The 19,500-nt window shown below is 34.6% G+C and overlaps 3 protein-coding genes across 3 annotated transcripts; 2 read left to right on the top strand and 1 right to left on the bottom strand.

Moving 5' to 3' along the window:
• Window positions 1-859: 859 nt before the first annotated feature.
• On the top strand, window positions 860-2,922 carry LOC143604098 (uncharacterized). Its single transcript, XM_077080681.1, has 2 exons — window positions 860-1,795; window positions 1,972-2,922. The coding sequence occupies exons 1-2, from the start codon at window positions 860-862 to the stop codon at window positions 2,920-2,922; spliced, it is 1,887 nt and encodes a 628-aa protein (XP_076936796.1).
• A 4,705-nt stretch (window positions 2,923-7,627) lies between these two features.
• On the bottom strand, window positions 7,628-10,999 carry LOC143604097 (putative protein phosphatase 2C 48). The gene is made up of 4 exons (XM_077080680.1): window positions 10,611-10,999; window positions 9,675-10,042; window positions 8,488-8,724; window positions 7,628-7,843 (listed from the first exon to the last, which is right to left on the bottom strand). The coding sequence occupies exons 1-4, from the start codon at window positions 10,924-10,926 to the stop codon at window positions 7,628-7,630; spliced, it is 1,137 nt and encodes a 378-aa protein (XP_076936795.1). The 5' UTR covers window positions 10,927-10,999.
• A 4,132-nt stretch (window positions 11,000-15,131) lies between these two features.
• LOC143604109 (deaminated glutathione amidase, chloroplastic/cytosolic-like) lies at window positions 15,132-18,154 on the top strand. The gene is made up of 9 exons (XM_077080690.1): window positions 15,132-15,241; window positions 15,500-15,636; window positions 15,724-15,852; window positions 15,943-16,001; window positions 16,145-16,257; window positions 16,444-16,536; window positions 17,209-17,311; window positions 17,424-17,506; window positions 18,113-18,154. Exons 1-9 carry the CDS (start codon window positions 15,149-15,151, stop codon window positions 18,152-18,154), a joined length of 852 nt encoding a protein of 283 aa, XP_076936805.1. The 5' UTR covers window positions 15,132-15,148.
• The last annotated feature ends 1,346 nt before the right edge of the window (window positions 18,155-19,500 follow it).

The raw sequence follows: 19,500 nt of genomic DNA, 5'->3' as shown, positions 1-19,500 counted from the left end.
AAGGTGTAGAGAGTAGAAAGAAACTTTATTTCCAAGAGTTGTGTTTTTGTGTCTTGTATGGAGAAATGAAATGGGTAAAGTGACCATTTTATAGTCTCCATTTCGATTTACAAAATAAACATACTGAGTACGTAATACACCGACTAAAAACAAAACAGAAAGACATACACAATCCTAATAATAATATAAAATATTGGCCTTACAATTATGAGAACATCGAGTTAGGGTTTGGATTTAGGAAGTGATGGAGACGTATTAGGGTTTGGATTTAGGAATAAATGGATGACGTATTAGCATGTTATGTCATGAAGATCTAGTTCAAGACTTCAAGCTATATGGATCAAATAGATCCATGCCATTCTTATTTAGTAATTGAGGAATGGGTTTGAGCGGGAAAAGTATCCCAAAACTTGATGAGAGAATGACATGTGTCATTCAGTATTTTATTATATCAGAAGAGTAAGATAAGATAAGATAGGTAGAGGTAGATCTTCTTATATGTTTTACCGATTTCTTTTTGCTAGGCCCAATACTCTTCAAATTTCAATTCGTTTGTTTACTCGATCCTATCAAGAAGACTGCTATGCATTTGTCTGTATATAGAGGCTTAAGCTTAACTAGTATTTGGAAACATCATGATACAGCATTCGTTTGGGTATGTGTATGATTAATATGTTTTTGTGTTTAAATGTTTGCTGTGATCTTTATATTTTCTTGTTATTCGGACAAACATAATATAAATTAAGGGGGCGCGTCTCTAAAAAATTACATCCATGCTAGTACAAGCTGCAATACTCCCCTTCTTACTTAACGTATGATTTTGTAGTTGGATTTCTTGAAGATTCCACTAATTGAAATAATGCGGGCCACAGAGACTTTTAATATGGGATACTATATAGGGACTGACGGGTACGGTGAAGTGTACAAAGCAGAACTTGATTTTTTAGACATCCAAAGTATGCCATCAATGGGGTTTATAGGCGGACTACCCAAAACAAGAAAAACTGTAGCTATAAAGCGCATGAATGCAAGACAAAATGAACAAGATAAACTGCGGTTTTTACTAGAAATTGAATTGCTTACCAGTCGTAAGCATCCAAATATAGCCTCTCTTCTTGGATATTGTACAGAAGGTGGTGAACTGATTTTTGTCTTTGACTTCCCCTTTAGAGGAAGCCTGAATGAATATTTTGGAAGCAAGTTCATGGATAAACTTACTTGGTCACAAAGAGTACAAATTTCTCTTGACATTGCACATGGAATTCATTACCTTCATACTAGCATGGAAGGAATATTACATGGAGATTTAAGGAGTGAGAACATTTTGTTAGACGCGAATCTGAATGCAAAGGTCACTGGCTTTGGGCTCTCCAAATACCGCACCAAAGAGAGCACGATCCAAACAAAGCATATTGCAGACTCACAGGTGTACTTGGATCCGAAATATTTCGAAACAGGCAAGTATAAAAAAGAATCTGATGTTTACTCGCTTGGAGTAGTCTTATTTGAGATTTTGTCTTGGAGATTGGCCTATGATAAAATATACATGACGGAAAACGACACGGGCCTTGCACCTATTGCACGGCAACGATTCAAAGAGGGAACGTTAAAGGAATTGATAGATCCTCATATAGTAGAAGATGACGAGCATATTTTCACTATAAATAGAGGGCCCAATCAAGATTCTTTTGATGCATTTTCAAAAATTGCATATCAATGTTTGGCAGAAAATCCAGCCAAACGTCCAACATTGGAAGTCGTCATCAAGGAACTTGAAAATGCATTAAAGTTGCAAGTAAGTTGTTGTTGTTGTGTTTTTTTTTTTTTGTGTGTGTGGGTGGGGGGGGGGGGGGAACAAACTTGAATTCATATGTACAAGCTGTTTAAAGGTTTTTATTCTCATCCTAACCAACATATAAATAGCCTACAACATCCTACCCTTTTTCTTAACTCACAATATCAATATTGCAGGGGGAAACCATGGCACTTTTTAGGTTCCAACTTACAGATATACTGTTTGCCACTAAGAACTTTTTAGAATCATACTGCATTGGAGAATATAAATATGGTATTGTGTACAAAGCAAAACTTAATTATCTCAAGGATCGTTATCTTGAAGAACGTTACAAAGTAGCTGTAAAACGCATTTTTGTTGGAGAAAGCGGACAAAGAGAACAAATATTCTTTTCAGAAATTGAAAAGTGTATTAGCTATAATCATCCCAACATAGTCTCCATTCTTGGTTTTTGTGATGAACATGATGAGAGGATACTTGTCTATGAGCGTGCTTCTCACAACAGCCTTGATGACTGTTTGATAAGTGGTAATATTATTAACCGTACATGGACACAACGTCTACACTTGTGCCTTGGTATTGCACATGGACTCAATCACATTCACACAAAGATGGACCCTCAGCAACATGGTGACATAAGGAGTGCCAATGTTTTGTTAACTAACAACTGGGAAGCGAAGATTGCTTATTTTGGGATTTCCAAATTATACCCACCAAATCAAGAGGTAGGCTCAGAAGTGTATTGGGATCCAGAATATGAAAAGTCAGGTAAATTAGGAAAAGAATCAGATGTCTATTCTTTAGGAGTTGTTCTGTTTGAGATCTTTTGTGGGAGGGTGGCATATGATCCAGTTTACATGTACCAAAGTGAGAAAGGGCTTGCATCCATTGCTTTACGATGCGTCAATGATGGAACCATAATGAAAATGATAGATCCCGCGCTAATGGTAGAAGCTGTGGAAGGCACTTTTATTTCAAGCAGAAGACCTAATAAAGATTCGTTGGATACATTTTTAAGAATTGCATATAAATGTTTGGGAGAAACTCAAGCTAATCGTCCAACCTCAGAAATTGTCATCAAAGAATTAGAGAGAGCATTAGACTTTCAAGGAAGACTATACTTTTAAAGTACAAAGTCGATTCTTCTCTTTGTATTCTTCAACAGTACTAGTAAGTATTATGCTTGGCAATTATCTGACATGCTATTTTCATGCCATGTAAAACATAATTTTTTTACAAATTTATAATTTGGATCAGAGTTAAAATTCCATATATGTTTGATAAATGTCATAACCATCCATGTATCTTGCTCATGTGTAGGTGGACGACTACTGGAACAGATAACTTATGAAGGAAATATGTCAGTCCTCATTGGCTCCAAACTAAGTACAGTCCAGACAATTTCAGACATATTTGTTCTTAATGAAACATTTTTTTTTTCAAATTCTTGGTATTGGCAAAATGGCTGTAGTTGATGTGAGACCTTAATATATATGGTTATAAATTGTAAACGGTTTACGTTGTGACGATTTATGTTGTTTTCTGCCTTGTTTGAGGATGTGTAAAAATGAACCTATATATTACATTTGCATCACTAAAATGGGTTATTTAGGTTCTGTTTGTTTTTGTTTAAAAGGTCTGCAATTGACTTATGTCTCTGTGGACGCGCACACATAAGCCTCTGAAGACAGTTTGCTCTTTTTTTTAAAAGACCTGAAAAGTACTTTTATGGTATTAAAAAATAAGCTAATATTCACTTTCTTCAAACTTCTTCGCACCCTATCAAGTAGTACCAACACCTACTTTCTCTCACCACCACCAGCCACCGTCCGCCACCACCACCACCTACCTACCAAATAGTAACCATCATGCATGTGTGACACGTGTGGACACATGGCATCACGTGTCAGACCACGTGGCAGCCCGGTGATGACTCATCAATATTAATGTCGGTTCGCGCTACGCGAACGGCCAGAACTTTATTCCTTCGCGCTATGCGAAGGAACACAAAATTTTCTATAAATAGGAAGGTTCACGACACCTCCCATCTCACACCAAAACACCTTAATTTTCACACACTTTACTTCAGGAAGCGTGCCGACTCTCGTAGAACGTGGTAAGCTCCAAAGTTTTGACGGGTTAAGTTCTAGAACGCGGTATAGAGTAGAAGTGTTGCTCGAGGCGTCTAACTCCAAATACATGTGTAAGGTTGGGTTCCGCTTAAGTATTATTTTATTTTTATTATTATTATTATTATTATTATTATTATTATTATAATGACTTAGACCATAGTCGGGGTATAGCCTGAACCTTAATTACAGTTAAAGCATAATATAACTTTTCATAAGCAGAAGTTATAGTCAAAATATATTGTTTCGTCATGATTAAGAAACGTAAGCTTTTATATACAAAGGATATAGTCAAAATAATATTTCTTTATGATTAAGAAATATAATATTCATATATACAAAGGTTATAGTTAAATTAATGTTTCTTCTTGAAGAAGAAACCTAGTATAGATATTTCTTCCTGAAAAAGAAATGTAGCATATAATTGATAAACAAACAAGGGGACTAAAGGTCCAAATGTTTTATATAAACAAATGAATTGTCAAGGTTAAGGCTATACAGAACAAACTACAGGTACGAAGCTAGATCGTTGATCTAGATATTTATACAAAGGTTAACAGAAAGGTGAATACGCCCAAAACTTTTACAAACTCTTTAATAGTCAGAATGTGTACATAGGATCTATGAATCCTTAAAACCTTATATTACAATAATAAGAAACGGACACTCTGATTAAAAGTATGCATGTGTCTAGATCCATTCATACATAGTGACTCGGATTTCCCCGAGGCCATGCATATCATCAAACATGCCTATGGAAGTCTACGGAATTGTTCAGAGAAATGATATTGTGTATGTGATTAATTGTACATGTACTTAGGGTAATTTTATTCCAATTGAGTTGAGTTGGGTGCTTAATGAGTTGTCACAAAGGTATTATTGTTGATTTCACAACGGTATTGAAAAAGATTTTACAACAGAGTCAGCGTTATTCACCTGCTGCGTCCTGACGTATTTTTCCCCACATTTCAGGAAAACAGTAAAGGTTAGATCAGGCAATCAAGGCAGATTAGAAGTTTGGAGATATAGTCATTAGATATTATCGTGGCTAAGATGTTTTATTTTAGAATATTATAAAAAATCATATTTTCAAAAGATAGGTATTTGAATTATCAAACGGGTATTTAAAATCCCGAGTATTCAAAATAGCAATATTTTATTCAAAGACTTCCATTAAAAAACGCAACTCTGATATATTTACGAAATGGGTACCAACTAACGAGTGTTACGCCTAGGCACTAAGTCGAGGTGTGACATTATTTAACTACATTATTCCTATAGCATCCCCTTCAAGCGAGTTGGTGGTGGACCGAGACAAAACATAGCCCAAAAAAGGTCAAACTGTGCATGCAGAATACTTTTGATGAAGATGACTACTACTTGAAACTTGATGCAAAGAAACTTGGTGTATAATTTCCCTAAAGAAACATGTACCTGAATACATTGATAGTCTAAATCTATATATTTTTTTTGCTCGTTTGTGAGAAACTGGATTCCGTGTTAAGAATACGGCACTACAATTACCAGACAATGAAGCTGGCCAACAGGGGGCATATTTTGGCTCACACAAGAGATGAGTAATCAAACTATCTCTGCTGCAGTATACTCAAATTCAAAGTTAGAACGAGAAGTGGTAGGTTGTTTCTTTGCACTCCAAGAAACAGGATTACTTAAAAAAAAATCAAATACCCATATTTAGATCGTTGTGCTTCAATGCATTGAGCCCAGTCAACATCAGAGTAACCCAAGTCCCAAAATGTTAGATTTGGGTGGTTTGGTAAAGGTGAAATCAAACAAAAGAGTGACTTTGACTAAAGAATCCTTTCAACATACTGAAAATGGGTCATCTTTGGACCCGGAAGAAATTGATGTACTTGGTTGCTTGCGTAAGGAGAGTCCGGCTTAGTAATAGTCAAACACTTAAGAGCTCTAACAAGCGAATGATACAGTGTGGGATTTGTGAATGGGGGCACCGGTGGAGACAATATTCTCACCCGCTGCAAAAAGGTGTGGAAACTGGTTTGAGTCAAGTGAAGAGGCGCATTTAATAATAGTTTGACTTATGAGCATACTTCGATTGACTTAAAACAAGCCATCATAATTCAATCGAGATTGTCCAAGTCTTTAACAACAAACTCCTTAATCGACAGAGAAACTAGAAGGTACATTATAGAAGAATCTCATTTGAAGACAAAAAGTGGCGTGCCAGCATGTTAGAGCCTCATATGCAGATGCTGAAGTTGCTTATCATGTAGACTGAAGATGCCAAGGTTTTGATAGCGTCAGTCTAGATTTTGTTTCGTCTACTCTGATTGATTAGAAGTTTAGCTCAATCCGTGATGGTTTCTTCCGATCAATTGATTTCATCTAATCATGCAAATTGAAATTTGAGTTTCGTCTCAATTGATTCTTTCGTTGCAAAATTTGCTCAATCAGAGGTGGATTGGCCCAATTCGAGTTTCATCCAAATTGGAGCAACTCAGGCTTTATGCAAATTGCCATTGAAATTAAAATTTATTGTATTCAAGTTGTTTTACTTAAAATAGTCAAAACTGGTAAAAATATTCCTAAGCTCATCATATATGGATTTTGTGATGTTGATGTAAATCCATTCACATCAGAAACTCATATTGTTTATAATTGGTTCGTTCGTCTTCAGTTTTGGAGAAATTATTTCGACTATAGTTTAAATCGCTGCATTTATTCAGGTTGAGTTCACGGATCATGTACTGTTAGTAAACAAACAGGTTATCTTTTAGTAACGAGTCAGTTTCATGATGGCAGCAAGCAAGTTGAGTCAAATATAAAAAAAAGTCATAAGTTCGTATTTAATTCGAAATTTGTTTTACTGACAGATAGTTGACAATTTTAAGTAGTAGTATACGATGCATGAAGCTGAAGTCTAAAGTAATTATCAAGAAACATCAGATTTGAAGAAAACTAGTCGTTCCATAAACGACTGCCATCATCTTCACAACCCCTCTTTATTTCTTTTGTGTTTCTCATATGCTTGCCTATAACTTGACTCTTGTAATCTTCTTGTTTACACATCGTTTAAATATTCTTGACGTCATTGTACATCAATTCTTGAATATAACTCGTGATGAAATTAGCTATGTGCGGGTCATCATCATCACTAAAGCTCATTTTATGGAGAAGCATGTGTGGCAGAGAGAAATATTGTGGGTGTTTTTGTTGGTGTGAATGAAGGGCATATGAGTGTGTAATTTATAGATAAGAAAAAAATCCGTCTTCCACAATGGAATCTGATAAGTAAGATTTCAAGTAAGTGTTTCCATAAGCTTCTTTCCGAAGAGATGATTCATCAAAATAATGAGCCACCATTGAGATCGACATATCTGACAAAAGTTCGGGAGTTCCTCTATAAAGGACTGCACACATAAAAATTAACTTACCTGTTTGTTGCATTCGGCCCGTTCCCCTTTTGACCTTATTTAACAACCTATCCGACCCATTCAATGGGCCAAACTTGCTATCTCTAAACTTATATATACTACAATATTAAAAGGTAGTGTAAAACTGTAAATGTCATTGATGACTAGAAACATGAAGTATAGTCTATTAAAGTGATGATATAATCAAAGATATAACAAAAGTGCAAGTTAGCTTTCATATGCCAATCATCAGAACCTATCTTCTTGGCATAATCATCAACTGATATTATGCAAAATCTCTGATATTATTAATAGGAAAAGGGACTCTTAACAGATAGTATCGTGGAACCACCAAAAGATGTTTGTGTCGGTTGATTGCAGCTGAGAAACAGAACTATAACTGTGATGTCATCATGAACTTGTCTTCTTAGCCCTCTGTCTACTTTCTCCAGTTCCGAGTATGTAATATTTCGTTTCTTTGATGCTTCAATAGCCGCAGCTTTCACAAGTTTCCGTGCGATCCCCTGCAATATATTTTAATGTTTAATTAGAATGGTAAATCAAATTTGTCCTCAGTACTCGGTTTCTGGGCCCGATCTTCATTTTGATTCATGGGGCCCGTATCTAAACGCCGACATCGGGCGGGCTAGATAGCAGGCCAAAATGGGTAACTTTTGGTACGGGTGAAAGCAAGTCAAGTTGGTTGACAGAACACTTTCTATCCAAAAGTTGTATATATATATATATATATATTTTTAAATATTTAGTGTGTCAACTTGAGACTGATAAAACGAAACGAACTAAAGAATTTAGGCCCTAATTATCTATTTTGAACCAATATCGGCCCGAAAATTTATAGCCCAGATGGAAAATCCGAAACCGAACGGTTCCAAAAACTAAATAGCTGAATTTTCGGGTTGAATCCAAAACCGACCCATGCGTGTGTTATCAAATTATTTCAGTAACAATGTACTTTTTTTTTAGAAAAAATACACTTTGGGCATGTAATTTTTTTCTATAAAAGTTTACCAGTTAGAGAATAAGTAACTCGGATCAACCCATTCATAAGCAAAAGGGTCTAAATTGCTACATGCACATAAAAAGGTAATACCTAGTTACCTACACATATGCTCTAAAAACAAGGAAAAAAGAAAACTATGAAACTTACATGACGTGGAGAACTTTTAACTATATCAACTGCCTCTTGATCACTAAGATGTTCCCACAAACCGTCAGAAGCAAAAATAAGAAACTGATCTTGAGGGGTGAGCTTCTGCACAAGTATGGCTGGTTCAGCTTTTAGAATTGGCTCACTGAATGACTCAGACTGTCTAAACTTTGGCAACAAAGGGGGTCTGTTGAAATCTGGTTTCTTCAAATATGCATCACCAATAGACCTAGAAATCTGCAAGATTGTTAATTTTCTTTTACAAATCATTATGCCAAAAGCATACAATCTTGCACTTAAGTTCACTGATCAACCAAAATTTAAAAAATCAAAGCAACTCAATTAAAAAAAACCTTTAGGTTAGTCTAATTCTACCACGGGTGAAACATGTGAATATGGCTATTTTAGTTCTATGAAAGGTCAATAGCTTATTTTGATTCTATAACAGGTCAAACGGGTCAGTAGGTTACTTTGATCTTATAGGGGGCCAAATGGGTTGAATAACATCAACTAGATAAATCTTGGGTATAAAGATACAGAAATGGGCCAATCGGTTAAATTGATACTGTAACGGATCAAATGGGTTATCTTGATTCATAACGGGTCAATAGGTTATTTTGATCTTATAAGGAGTCAAACGGATGGAACAACATTCCTACCTGCATCTTTGGCATAAAGCTACAGATATGGGCCAATAGGTTATTTTGATTCTATACCTGGTCAATAGGTTATGTTGACTCAATAATGGGTTAAATGGTCAATATGTTTGTTTGTTTCTATAATGGGTTGAATAATATTCAACTACGTGAATCTTTTGCATAAAGATACAGAAATGAGGCAATGGGTTATATTTATTCAATAATGGGTCAAATAGGTCAAATAAAGAAGATTAGCATCAAATGAAACTGGTTAAAAGGAAACGGGTCAAAACTCACAGAAAGAGCACCTTTTAATTGGCAAAATCTCAAAATCAAATTTTATACTCATACTTGACACATTAATTCTCTGTAAAAAATACCAAAATTTGGAAAAAAAAAAGTGTTTCAAGTTAATCGGATGTGTACAAAAATTGCCTGTTTTGACCCCCAAAAGTCAACATTTACAGTAAAGAGGCTGTAGAATATATTTATCGCAAAAAGTCAACTTTTTTTAGAAACATAAAAAAAGAACTTTATATCACAAATTACCTGAATAAGACCCCTCACACGCCACACATTGCGTTTTAACAGAACAATATTGGGATCGTTTGGATGCAATGATTTTAGTTCCTCTCTAACCGATTCAAAGCTTGCATTATGTTCTTCTGAAAGTCTAACAGCTTTTAATGCGTTCACAGATTTATCTTCTTTCCCCAACACTGCACGGGAATCTCCAGCATTTGCAATGTACAGCACTCCATTGCATATGATACCAACCAAACAGCACGACCCGACACAAGCCATTCTTGGATTACTTAACCATTCCCTTTCAACTAACGTAAGAAACTCCTCTTCAGTTGCTAAAAACGCCTTGCGTATAATGTCAGCTAACATTTCGTCACTCTCTGATGTGTATTCTGTATCATTAACATATATATGTTTGTTGTTAAGGTCAACAATTACTGTGTTTGACCAAAAATATCAGGAACATCAAAACTTAACATGGCTTACACATGAATAGGTTGATTCTAGTTATGTACTAACTCTAACTGGTCAAACAGGTAAGATTAAAAAAATGCTAAAATAGAAGCAAGTCAAAGGGATTAAAGTAAGACAGTGTATCTTAACACGCCAAGCCTCCTACATTTTATTAAAAAATATAGATAACTAACATAGTTTTTGCAATCATATAACTGTCACGGTACTAATATTATACAAATTTGAAATGTTGGGTAAAAAATTACATGTCTTTATCCACAAGTATCCTTTATGTTGTTATTCTTTGAGGACATTTAAAACATCATATGCTGTGCATAACACTATGTATCTATTCAAATGTTGCAAATGTCTAAGAAAGCCACACTACTCGATAAATCCATTTAAAACATATAAGACACTATACAATCATATCTATGCATCATGAAAAGTAAATCAAACTGTATAACAAATGAAAAACTGAACTGCATTTACAAAGAGACAGCTTACTTTTGATATTATTGAACAAATGATCATTGATAAACCTTGCAGCTTCAGGGCCGGCATGACCATCATAGATCCCAACAAAGGTTCCTTGAGGCCCATTCTCATCTAAATTTAAACGCCCAGATTCTAGCTGACATTGATCTTCCAACACAATATTGGCTTTAATAACAGCCATCGAAAACTCTCCGTTAACATGTGTACCATGGTCTTTAAACCACCATAATCCATCAACAGTGCCACCAGAACCTTCATCTTCACTATCTTCTTCCACAAAAAATGGCTTCCAACAAACAAATTTCTTCAAAGCTGCTCTCACCATTCTCCCTCTTTCACATATTAATTAAAACCCTAAAGTAAAACCCACACCTATTTCAAAATTTTAACACCAAATTGCATGCAGATAGAGTTGTAAACGAGCCGAACATTCACAAATTGTGTTTAATAAATGTACGAACACAAACAAGAAATTTTGTTCGTTGAGTTGAATGAATGAACATGAACAGGGGTTGCGTTCGTTCGTTTGTGTTAGTGAACATTCGATAATGTGTTCATTTATGTTCGTTTGTTTACGTTCGTTAATTAAAGATTTACCTAACATTTAAATTTTATAATTTTATTGTTCATGTTCAGTTCGTTTCGTTAATGGTTTGTTTTATAAAATTTTGCTTTTAACTAACAAATCTAACTTGTGTATCAGAACAAAAACCGCCAATTGGATTATGTTTATAACTATTATTATTATTATTATTATTATTATTATTATTATTATTATTATTATTATTATTATTATTATTATTATTATTATTACCTCAAGTGCTTGACTTTATATTTAACTAAGGTTATTATGTCAAATGTTTTGGATTAAAAATGTTGCTTTTTTTATTCCCTTAAACAGTACATGTTCATTTGCATTTGCGAACCATTCGTGAGCAAGTTCAATTCCTTAACGAACGTACACAAACAAGATTTCCTTTCGAGAACAAGGCTAATGCTAAAGAATCGAACATGAACAAGGTTTCGTTCGGTTCGGTTCGTTTACAGCCCAACATGCAGATACTGCAAATCTGAGAACAATGGTACATCAAGCAACAATTCATGAATACATCAACAAAACCGCATTTTAATCAAATAAACAGAAGTGGGTTTCATTGAGGCATTTAATCAAACACCTTATGTGCAACATTTTATAACATTTGATCGTAAGAAATGAGACTCACCTTTGATCATCAGGCAAATTGAGAAAGTGGGTTATGATTGTGGAGTGTATTGATGGATTATAAATGAGGTTGATTTGGAGAAATCGGAACGATTCTTGGATGCAAAGAAAGAGGGTTTTCCTACGTATGCGTATAAATAGCATGGTTTGCAGAAGTGGGTTACAACTGTAGGGGTTACAAATTATTATTATTATTATTATTATTATTATTATTATTATTATTTTCAGAATGAAACACGGCACCGGTTATTACACAGTTATTTAGAACTTAAATATACATAAATATATGATGAAGTTAAAAAAAATATATTAATATAGGGTCAAGTTTTATATAAAGATGAACAAAAATAAAAAAGATGAGAATAAATTTATAATAAAAAAGAGCCATTCAAAAAAAAAGAATGAAAAATTAATAAAAAAAAATCATAACTCAAATTTTAATACAAAAACCAAAAAAGGAAAAACACAAAAATGTTTCTATCGTCTTCCTCGTTTTCAAAAAAAAATCCTCAAAAAATACATAATGTTGACTGAAAAAAGATCAATATGTCTTTTTTGTTTATCATTGTGTTTTGTATTTATTTTCGTCATTAATTATGTCTTTTTCTTTTCATATTGTGTTATATTATTCAACATTGTGTCATATTTTGTTCGGCATCATGTTATATTATGCGATCTATTGTGTCTTTTTTTGTTTATCATTGTGTTGTTTGTTCGTTTCGGCATTGTGTCTTTTCGTTGTTTTTTTTTCTTTTTTTTTTTGGAACGGAAATGATGGGGAAACATTTGGTTTTTTAATTTTTTTTTGTTTTTTATTTATATATTGAGTTATGATTTTTTTATTATTTTTTTGAAATTTTTTAGGGGTCTTTTGTGTTGCCACAAATCCTTCCCGCACTTCTCATTTTTGTAACCCTTTGCATTTTAACTTTACCCAGTCTATATATTATTATCTTTAGATTTTTAGATGTGCGCTACTAATAATATATATGCGGTCGATGGGGTTGGGCTCGAAATCCGGGTGATTCTTCTGATTTTATGTTCAACTGGAATATTTGAGTCCGGAAAGAGGTTAATCTTGTGGCGTGGAGGGCATAAATAGATCGCCTTAGAACACGGATGGTGTTAGTGGCTAGTAACGTCGTTGTGCCATCGGTCTCATGCCCAACCCGTAAGGGATCTCAAAATAGAACTCTTCACCCCTTAATTAACGCGTTGTGCGTTATATATTTTTAATTAGCTAGTTATGATGATAGAGGAAATAAACAAACACACATAAAATAAAAGTTTGATATGTTGTTATTGGGTGAATCCCACTAAATTTCAAACAAAATGCACGCTAACATGGTACCGCCCATCCTCCATAACAGCCCGCTTTTTCTGGCACGGTGTATTAGGTGTTATGGAACCTATGTGGAAATGAAAACGCCTAATGCGAGGTAATGGAATGGATAGGGAATGGAATGAACGGGGTGATATTGTCTTGTTTGATTACCATTTTAGTAACTAGGAAAGGAATGTGTTATTACTTTATATTGTTAAATAGGAAAGAAAGACGAAAAAATCAAATAAAATTGGTGGTGAGAGGCGATGGTGGGTGGTGGTGGTTATGGGCGGTGGCGGTCGGTGCGGTGGGTGGTGGTGACGGGGGCGGGAGGCGGTCGGTGATGGTGGTTGGCGGTGGTTGTAGGCAGTGGCAAGTGATGTGGCGGGTGGTGGTGGTGGTAGCGGGCGGTGATAATGATTGGTGGTAATTAGGGGTGTCCAAATACCCAAACCCGATTAACCCAACCCGACCTGAACCCAAATAAGCTAATTCGGGTCAAGTTAAATATGGTCAAAAAGTATTAATCGGGTTATTCAGGTTAACCTGAATAACCCCGAATTGTTAATAGAGTCGGGCTTCGGGTTCATTTTTGGAAAAAAGTCAGGTTTTGGGTTAACCCGAATAACCCGATTAGTGGTGATAATTTTAAATACAATGATGAATAGGCGATATGAGCACTATAAAGGCAATAATGTAAGCTATATAGAGTTAATTATTTTGCTTGTTCATGAATTGTTCGGCGGGAAGTTCATTTATGTTGTGTTCATTTATGTTTCGCTCATTCATCTATGTTTGTGAATGTTCGTTTATGATCGTTCATTTTAGTTTGTTTATGTTCGTTCATGTTCGTTTACATATTAATAGAAAATTATTAAATATTATTTGCATTTAGAAATTATATCACCTTAATATGTTTTATATTTGTTTGTTTGTGTTTATTTAAATGTGTTAATTCATGTTCGTTTATGTATGCTTGTGTTCATTAATGTATGTACATATGTGTTCCTTCATGTTCGTTTATCTTTGTAAATTATGTTCGTGAACTGTTCGTTTATATTTTAAATGAATGCACATAAACGAACACGAACATGTTTAGTTTTTAACTAACGAACATGAACCCAAATATTTGTTCAATTAAGCACAAACATGCATTTTTTCATGTAATTATAAGATAATTACTTCTAAAAGAAATTGAAAATTGAAAATTTTGCAATTATATGTAATTATAAAATAATTACTTGTAAAAGAAACTGAAAATTACTTGGAATGATAAATTTTGCAACCTACAAGTTACAAACACAAAAGACAACTTAAAATTATAAAGTATTATGGTCAACCCGAACCCGACTAACTCACCTTAATAACGTCGGGTTGCGGGTTAGATACTTTTTTAAGGAAAACCCGACCCGACTAGCCCGACCCGATTAACCCGAAACCATATCGGGTTGACCCGAAGAACACCCCTAGCAGTAATGTAGGGGGCGGGGGCTGTGGCAGTGGTGGGTGTTAGTAGTGGCAAGCGATGGTAAGGGTGGGAGGTGGTGGGTGGCAGCGGCCGTGGGAGGTGGTGGAGGTGATATAAGGTGAAAGATGGGATGAAATGAAAAAAAAAGAGTGGATGGAATGAATTTGAGGTGTTTTAAATGAATGGAATGGACAGTGTAATAAATGATTCCATTCCGTTTGCCTACCGAACACACCTAGTTTTCATTCCATTATTATATTTATTTATTTTTGTTTGGCTATAAATTCTTTTTATCTTTCTCATTTTTGTCTCATCTTTAGACTAACTTGGCCCATATTTATAATGGTTCATTTCATTCCGTCTTCTATTCGCGCATATCAAATGCTACTTTTTCACCCGAACACGGTTAAAAGGCGAACGGTAAAAATAGAAGTAAATTAGCGATAAACAAAGAAAAACTGAGCAGGACAGTCAAACCCACCTGATTCTAAATCGTGCACCAGGGCGCCATACCACCGCCGGAGAAGTCAACGATGGCGGTCAACTCCGTCCGTGTAGCCGCGGCTCAGATGACATCGGTCAATGATCTGGCCACCAATTACGCCACGTGCGCTCGTCTCGTCAAGGTACACCCTTAAGCATAAACAAACCTCCGTCTAATTTAGGTCTAAATAGTCACAAATATTAATATTATTCATTAATTCAATCATCTAATTAGCTTTTACAACCTTCTACATTGACTCCAACAGAACATCGTCATGTAATTTGAAACAAAATAAAAAAAAATCTAACAAAATATTTTAAAAGATTCTTTGTGGCACTGACCACGGGCTTTATACTATTTTATAATTTGTAATTTGTAATTTATAATTTATGGATCACAGGAAGCAGCCTCAGCAGGTGCAAAACTTCTATGCTTCCCTGAGAACTTCTCATTTGTTGGTGCAAAGGAGGGGGAAAGCCTTAAAATAGCTGAACCGTTAGACGGGCCGATTATGAAAGGATATTGTGCTCTTGCAAGGTAAGATTGGATCGATTGGATTTCATTTGTCGTTTGTACGGATGTTTATAGTCTATACGGTTATATTTTTGTTGTGACAAATTACAGGGAATCAAACATGTGGCTGTCGCTTGGAGGGTTTCAAGAAAGAGGGTCAGATGATGCACATTTATGTAACTCTCATGTTTTGATTGATGATACTGGGAATATTAGAAGCAGCTATAAGAAATTGCACTTGTAAGTAACATGTTTGACCTTTGAAATTTGTTACTTACGGCACAAAATTTTGTGTTATTTGTAGATATGATATTTTCTTTATTTTTGAAGGTTTGATGTGGATGTTCCTGGAGGTGCAGTTTATAAGGAGAGCAGCTTTACAGAAGCAGGTATGCGGCGCACTACTTAATTATCTTGTTGATCAAAATTAATGCTAGTGGGACATTCTGTAATAATCACTATGTTTTGTTACCATGTGTGTATATTGTGCAGCTCATGTTTACCAATTTTTTTTAACATCATTGTTCTGCAGGAAAGGAGATAGTTGCTGTGGATAGCCCGTTTGGACGTTTGGGTCTGACTGTATGTTATGATTTGAGGTTCCCAGAGGTTTATCAACAGTTGCGGTTCCATCATGGAGCACAGGTTCGATCATTTTAAAAATGAGAAATTTTTTTCATAATTTAATGTGTATAATATGCTTTTAAAAATAGTATTATCTTAGTATACATTGGAAGTAACTTTCGATGACTTCATATATTTATCTTTTGCCATCTTATTTTTATCATTTACATTTGGACCAGCAATTGTTTATATATGTGATAAATGCAGGTTTTGTTAATTCCTGCTGCATTTACAAAAGTAACGGGTGAGGCACATTGGGAGGTTCTTCTTCGTGCCCGTGCCATAGAGACTCAGTGTTATGTATGTTTGCTAATGATATCTCCCATCCAGTGTGTGTGAAAAGGACATGAGTATGTAAAAATTTCAGCTTTCGTTCTTAAGTATGAAATATTACGGCTTTGGTTTAAACTGTTTACTCAGCTGTCCCGATTTCGTCCCTGGGATGGATGTCTGTTAGTTTTGAACATTAAGTCTTATCAAAAATGGCCATTTTACCCCTCCTCTAAAAATAGAAAACCAAAGCTGAAATTTTTACATACCACACGGATGCTAATTTACTCACGCGCGCGCACACACACAAATGTTTATTTGATGTACATAAAAAACCATTAAACTTATTTGTTTATATATCTTTTCTTCATTTTTAAATGTTTACCTATATATGTGTACTGTAGGTTATGTGTATTAAGTATACCTTAATACCTACATATGAAATACTCAGTGATTTACACATATGTTGGTTCTATAGATAGATGAATTTCATTTATAAATATTTTAGAATGCTAGAAGAGATTAATAAAGATTGCAGTTCAATCATTTTCTTGTATTTAAAATTTTTAAAAATTTGAAAAAGTGCGATTATTTTGTTATTTCAGTTCTAGCAGAGAATATGTGGGCCACATAAGTGATAAATCTTAATACAGTCGTGTGATTGTAACTAGTTTTTTTTTTTTTTATTTAATATTGGATCAGGTTATAGCTGCTGCACAAGGTGGGAAACATAGTGAAAAAAGAGAGAGCTATGGCGATACATTAATTATTGATCCATGGGGGACAGTAATTGGTCGTTTGCCAGGTAATAACTATCAACTATGTGTAAATCTAAATTATGTTAGGTTAACACAATAATTACCTCAACAATTCAACTTAATTAGTACTAATTCACATATTCTAACTATGTGTTTCAGATAGAGCGTCAACTGGGATTGTTGTTGCAGATATAGGTTTTTCACTGATCGAGTCCGTGAGAACGAAGATGCCAATTTCACAGGTAAAATCTTTGCTATAAAACGAGTCATTTGTACTACAAAGTTAACACCGGTTACAACAATAAGTTATATCTTTGATTACAAATGGCTATGAGATTTTAAATGATTTGATTTGGCACGTTAAGATAGAATACAATCTACACAAACCGCCAGGGCCGTCTCCGAGAACCCCTTAAAATTTTGGGGCCTGGGACGAGTGAAAAATGGGCCTCTATTATAGACTTCTCAATTTTGTAATAGATAATTTAACAATTTTACCAATAAGATTGCCTTTTAAAAACCCAAAACAAACAAATAATAATAAACATGTTACTAAAATGACTCATATGAAACAAATGAAAGTTTTTTTCTATTAAAAATAGAATACTAATATTGGGAACTGAAGATCCCTTTTTCCATAGTTCAGGAAACTTTCCATTCAACCAAAGAGTCATTTTGTATACTTTTGTGTTAAAACAAAACTATATATAAAATATAAATTTTATTTTTTTCAATTATGGGCCTCTCAGGAGAGTGGGCCCGGGCCCGTCGCCCTCCTCGCCCTTCCCTTGGGCCGGGCCTGCAAACTGCTTATATGCTAAGAATTTGTAATTTTCTTTTCTTTTTAGCACCGGAAGCCTATAGAGTTCTGGAAAAAAGCTTCCATGTGAATACTCTGCAAGATATTGTGCAATCGAATTACATTGTCTTTGTGGCATTTGATAGTTTTATCACTTTAAGATAATCTTAAATCTTTATTTTGATTTTATAACTTTGATAGTTTGATACACACTCTTGTCAATTTCTTATTTTATGAGTACCAAACACTATTTTGTTACGGAAAATTGTTGGATCGATTGATACACTGTTAAGTTATTTGGTTTAGAAGTTCAATTTGATTTATAGCAGAAGATTGTTAATAAATCTTGAATTCTTCGTCTTTCCGCTCTAAGTCGTTCCTAAAATAATAAACATAAATATTTGGTTGAAATGGGTAATTTTGACCCATTTGAACCAAAACCCCCATATTTTGAGTTATTTAAAGTGTGTTATGCTCGTTTTGGCCCGAAAACACTTTAGTTGACCAAAATATATAAGTTTTGGTTGAAATGGGTAATTTTTGACCCATTTAAACAAAAAATCTCATATTTTGAGTTATTTTTAGTGTGTTATGCTCGTTTTGGCCCGAACACACTTTAATTGACCAAAATACATAAGTTTTGGTTGAAATGGGTAATTTTGACCATTTGAACCAAAACCCCCATATTTTGAGTTATTTAAAGTGTGTTATGCTCGTTTTGGCCCGAACGCACGTTAGTTGACCAAAATATATAAGTTTTGGTTGAAATGGGTAATTTTGACCCATTTGAATCAAAAATCCCATATTTTGAGTATTTAAAGTGTGTTATGCTCTTTTAGGCCCCGAACACACTTCAGATAACCAAAGTATATACGTTTTGGTTGAAACGGGTAATTTTGACCAAAATAAATACAAGTGAGTCCGAATCACTTACATAGTCTAATCGTGCCGCTTCGTTGACCCATTAGCCATCCTTTTTATTGGTTTGCGCAAAACCCTCAACATAACTTGAAAGTTCTTTGTTTGAGGTCTATATATATTGAAAAAATTAATATTAACCATTTTGGCATGAGATTAAATTAGTATGTCTATGTATGATAGTAACATTTTTCTTAACTCCACCCGACACTTTTGTGTGTAAGCTTGACTCCCGTGGCAACTCACATATTGCTGTTTTTGTCGGTTTCTCTTATTTGCTTCACATTGTTTATGTATTTCTTATCTGAGAAGAGCTTATCAATCACTTCAATCCAATGATCCTTGTCAAAGTCACTTGGAGGACATGGTTTAGCCCGTTCAGGATTGTCACCTCCCTGTATGAAGTCATAATGAGTATTTAACTCATTTTTTCGTTCCTTATAAGCCCATTGATCTTTTCGTTCTTACATTCACGGTTAATTGTAGCCTCAACTTTAGTCCATTGATCTTTTTCTAGAG

This window comes from Bidens hawaiensis, unplaced genomic scaffold (genome assembly GCF_021521415.1).
Source record: "Bidens hawaiensis isolate Kalapana, Puna unplaced genomic scaffold, B.hawaiensis_p1.1 tig00063918_1, whole genome shotgun sequence".
Lineage (NCBI taxonomy): Eukaryota > Viridiplantae > Streptophyta > Magnoliopsida > Asterales > Asteraceae > Bidens > Bidens hawaiensis.
The sequence above is the reverse complement of the archived record's forward strand: the minus strand, read 5'-3'. Positions and strand labels throughout refer to the sequence as shown.

What these genes read in the sequence shown, in the direction of transcription:
- LOC143604098 (XM_077080681.1), top strand. Translation starts at nt 860, where the DNA reads ATGCGGGCCACAGAGACTTTTAATATGGGATACTATATAGGGACTGAC. An exon ending in AAAATGCATTAAAGTTGCAA is followed by an intron (nt 1,796 to 1,971) that starts GTAAGTTGTTGT and finishes TCAATATTGCAG; the next exon opens with GGGGAAACCATGGCACTTTT.
- LOC143604097 (XM_077080680.1), bottom strand. Translation starts at nt 10,926, where the DNA reads ATGGTGAGAGCAGCTTTGAAGAAATTTGTTTGTTGGAAGCCATTTTTT. An exon ending in TTTGTTCAATAATATCAAAA is followed by an intron (nt 10,043 to 10,610) that starts GTAAGCTGTCTC and finishes TTAATGATACAG; the next exon opens with AATACACATCAGAGAGTGAC. An exon ending in GTGTGAGGGGTCTTATTCAG is followed by an intron (nt 8,725 to 9,674) that starts GTAATTTGTGAT and finishes ACAATCTTGCAG; the next exon opens with ATTTCTAGGTCTATTGGTGA.
- LOC143604109 (XM_077080690.1), top strand. Translation starts at nt 15,149, where the DNA reads ATGGCGGTCAACTCCGTCCGTGTAGCCGCGGCTCAGATGACATCGGTC. An exon ending in AGCTATAAGAAATTGCACTT is followed by an intron (nt 15,853 to 15,942) that starts GTAAGTAACATG and finishes TTATTTTTGAAG; the next exon opens with GTTTGATGTGGATGTTCCTG. An exon ending in GAGCAGCTTTACAGAAGCAG is followed by an intron (nt 16,002 to 16,144) that starts GTATGCGGCGCA and finishes ATTGTTCTGCAG; the next exon opens with GAAAGGAGATAGTTGCTGTG.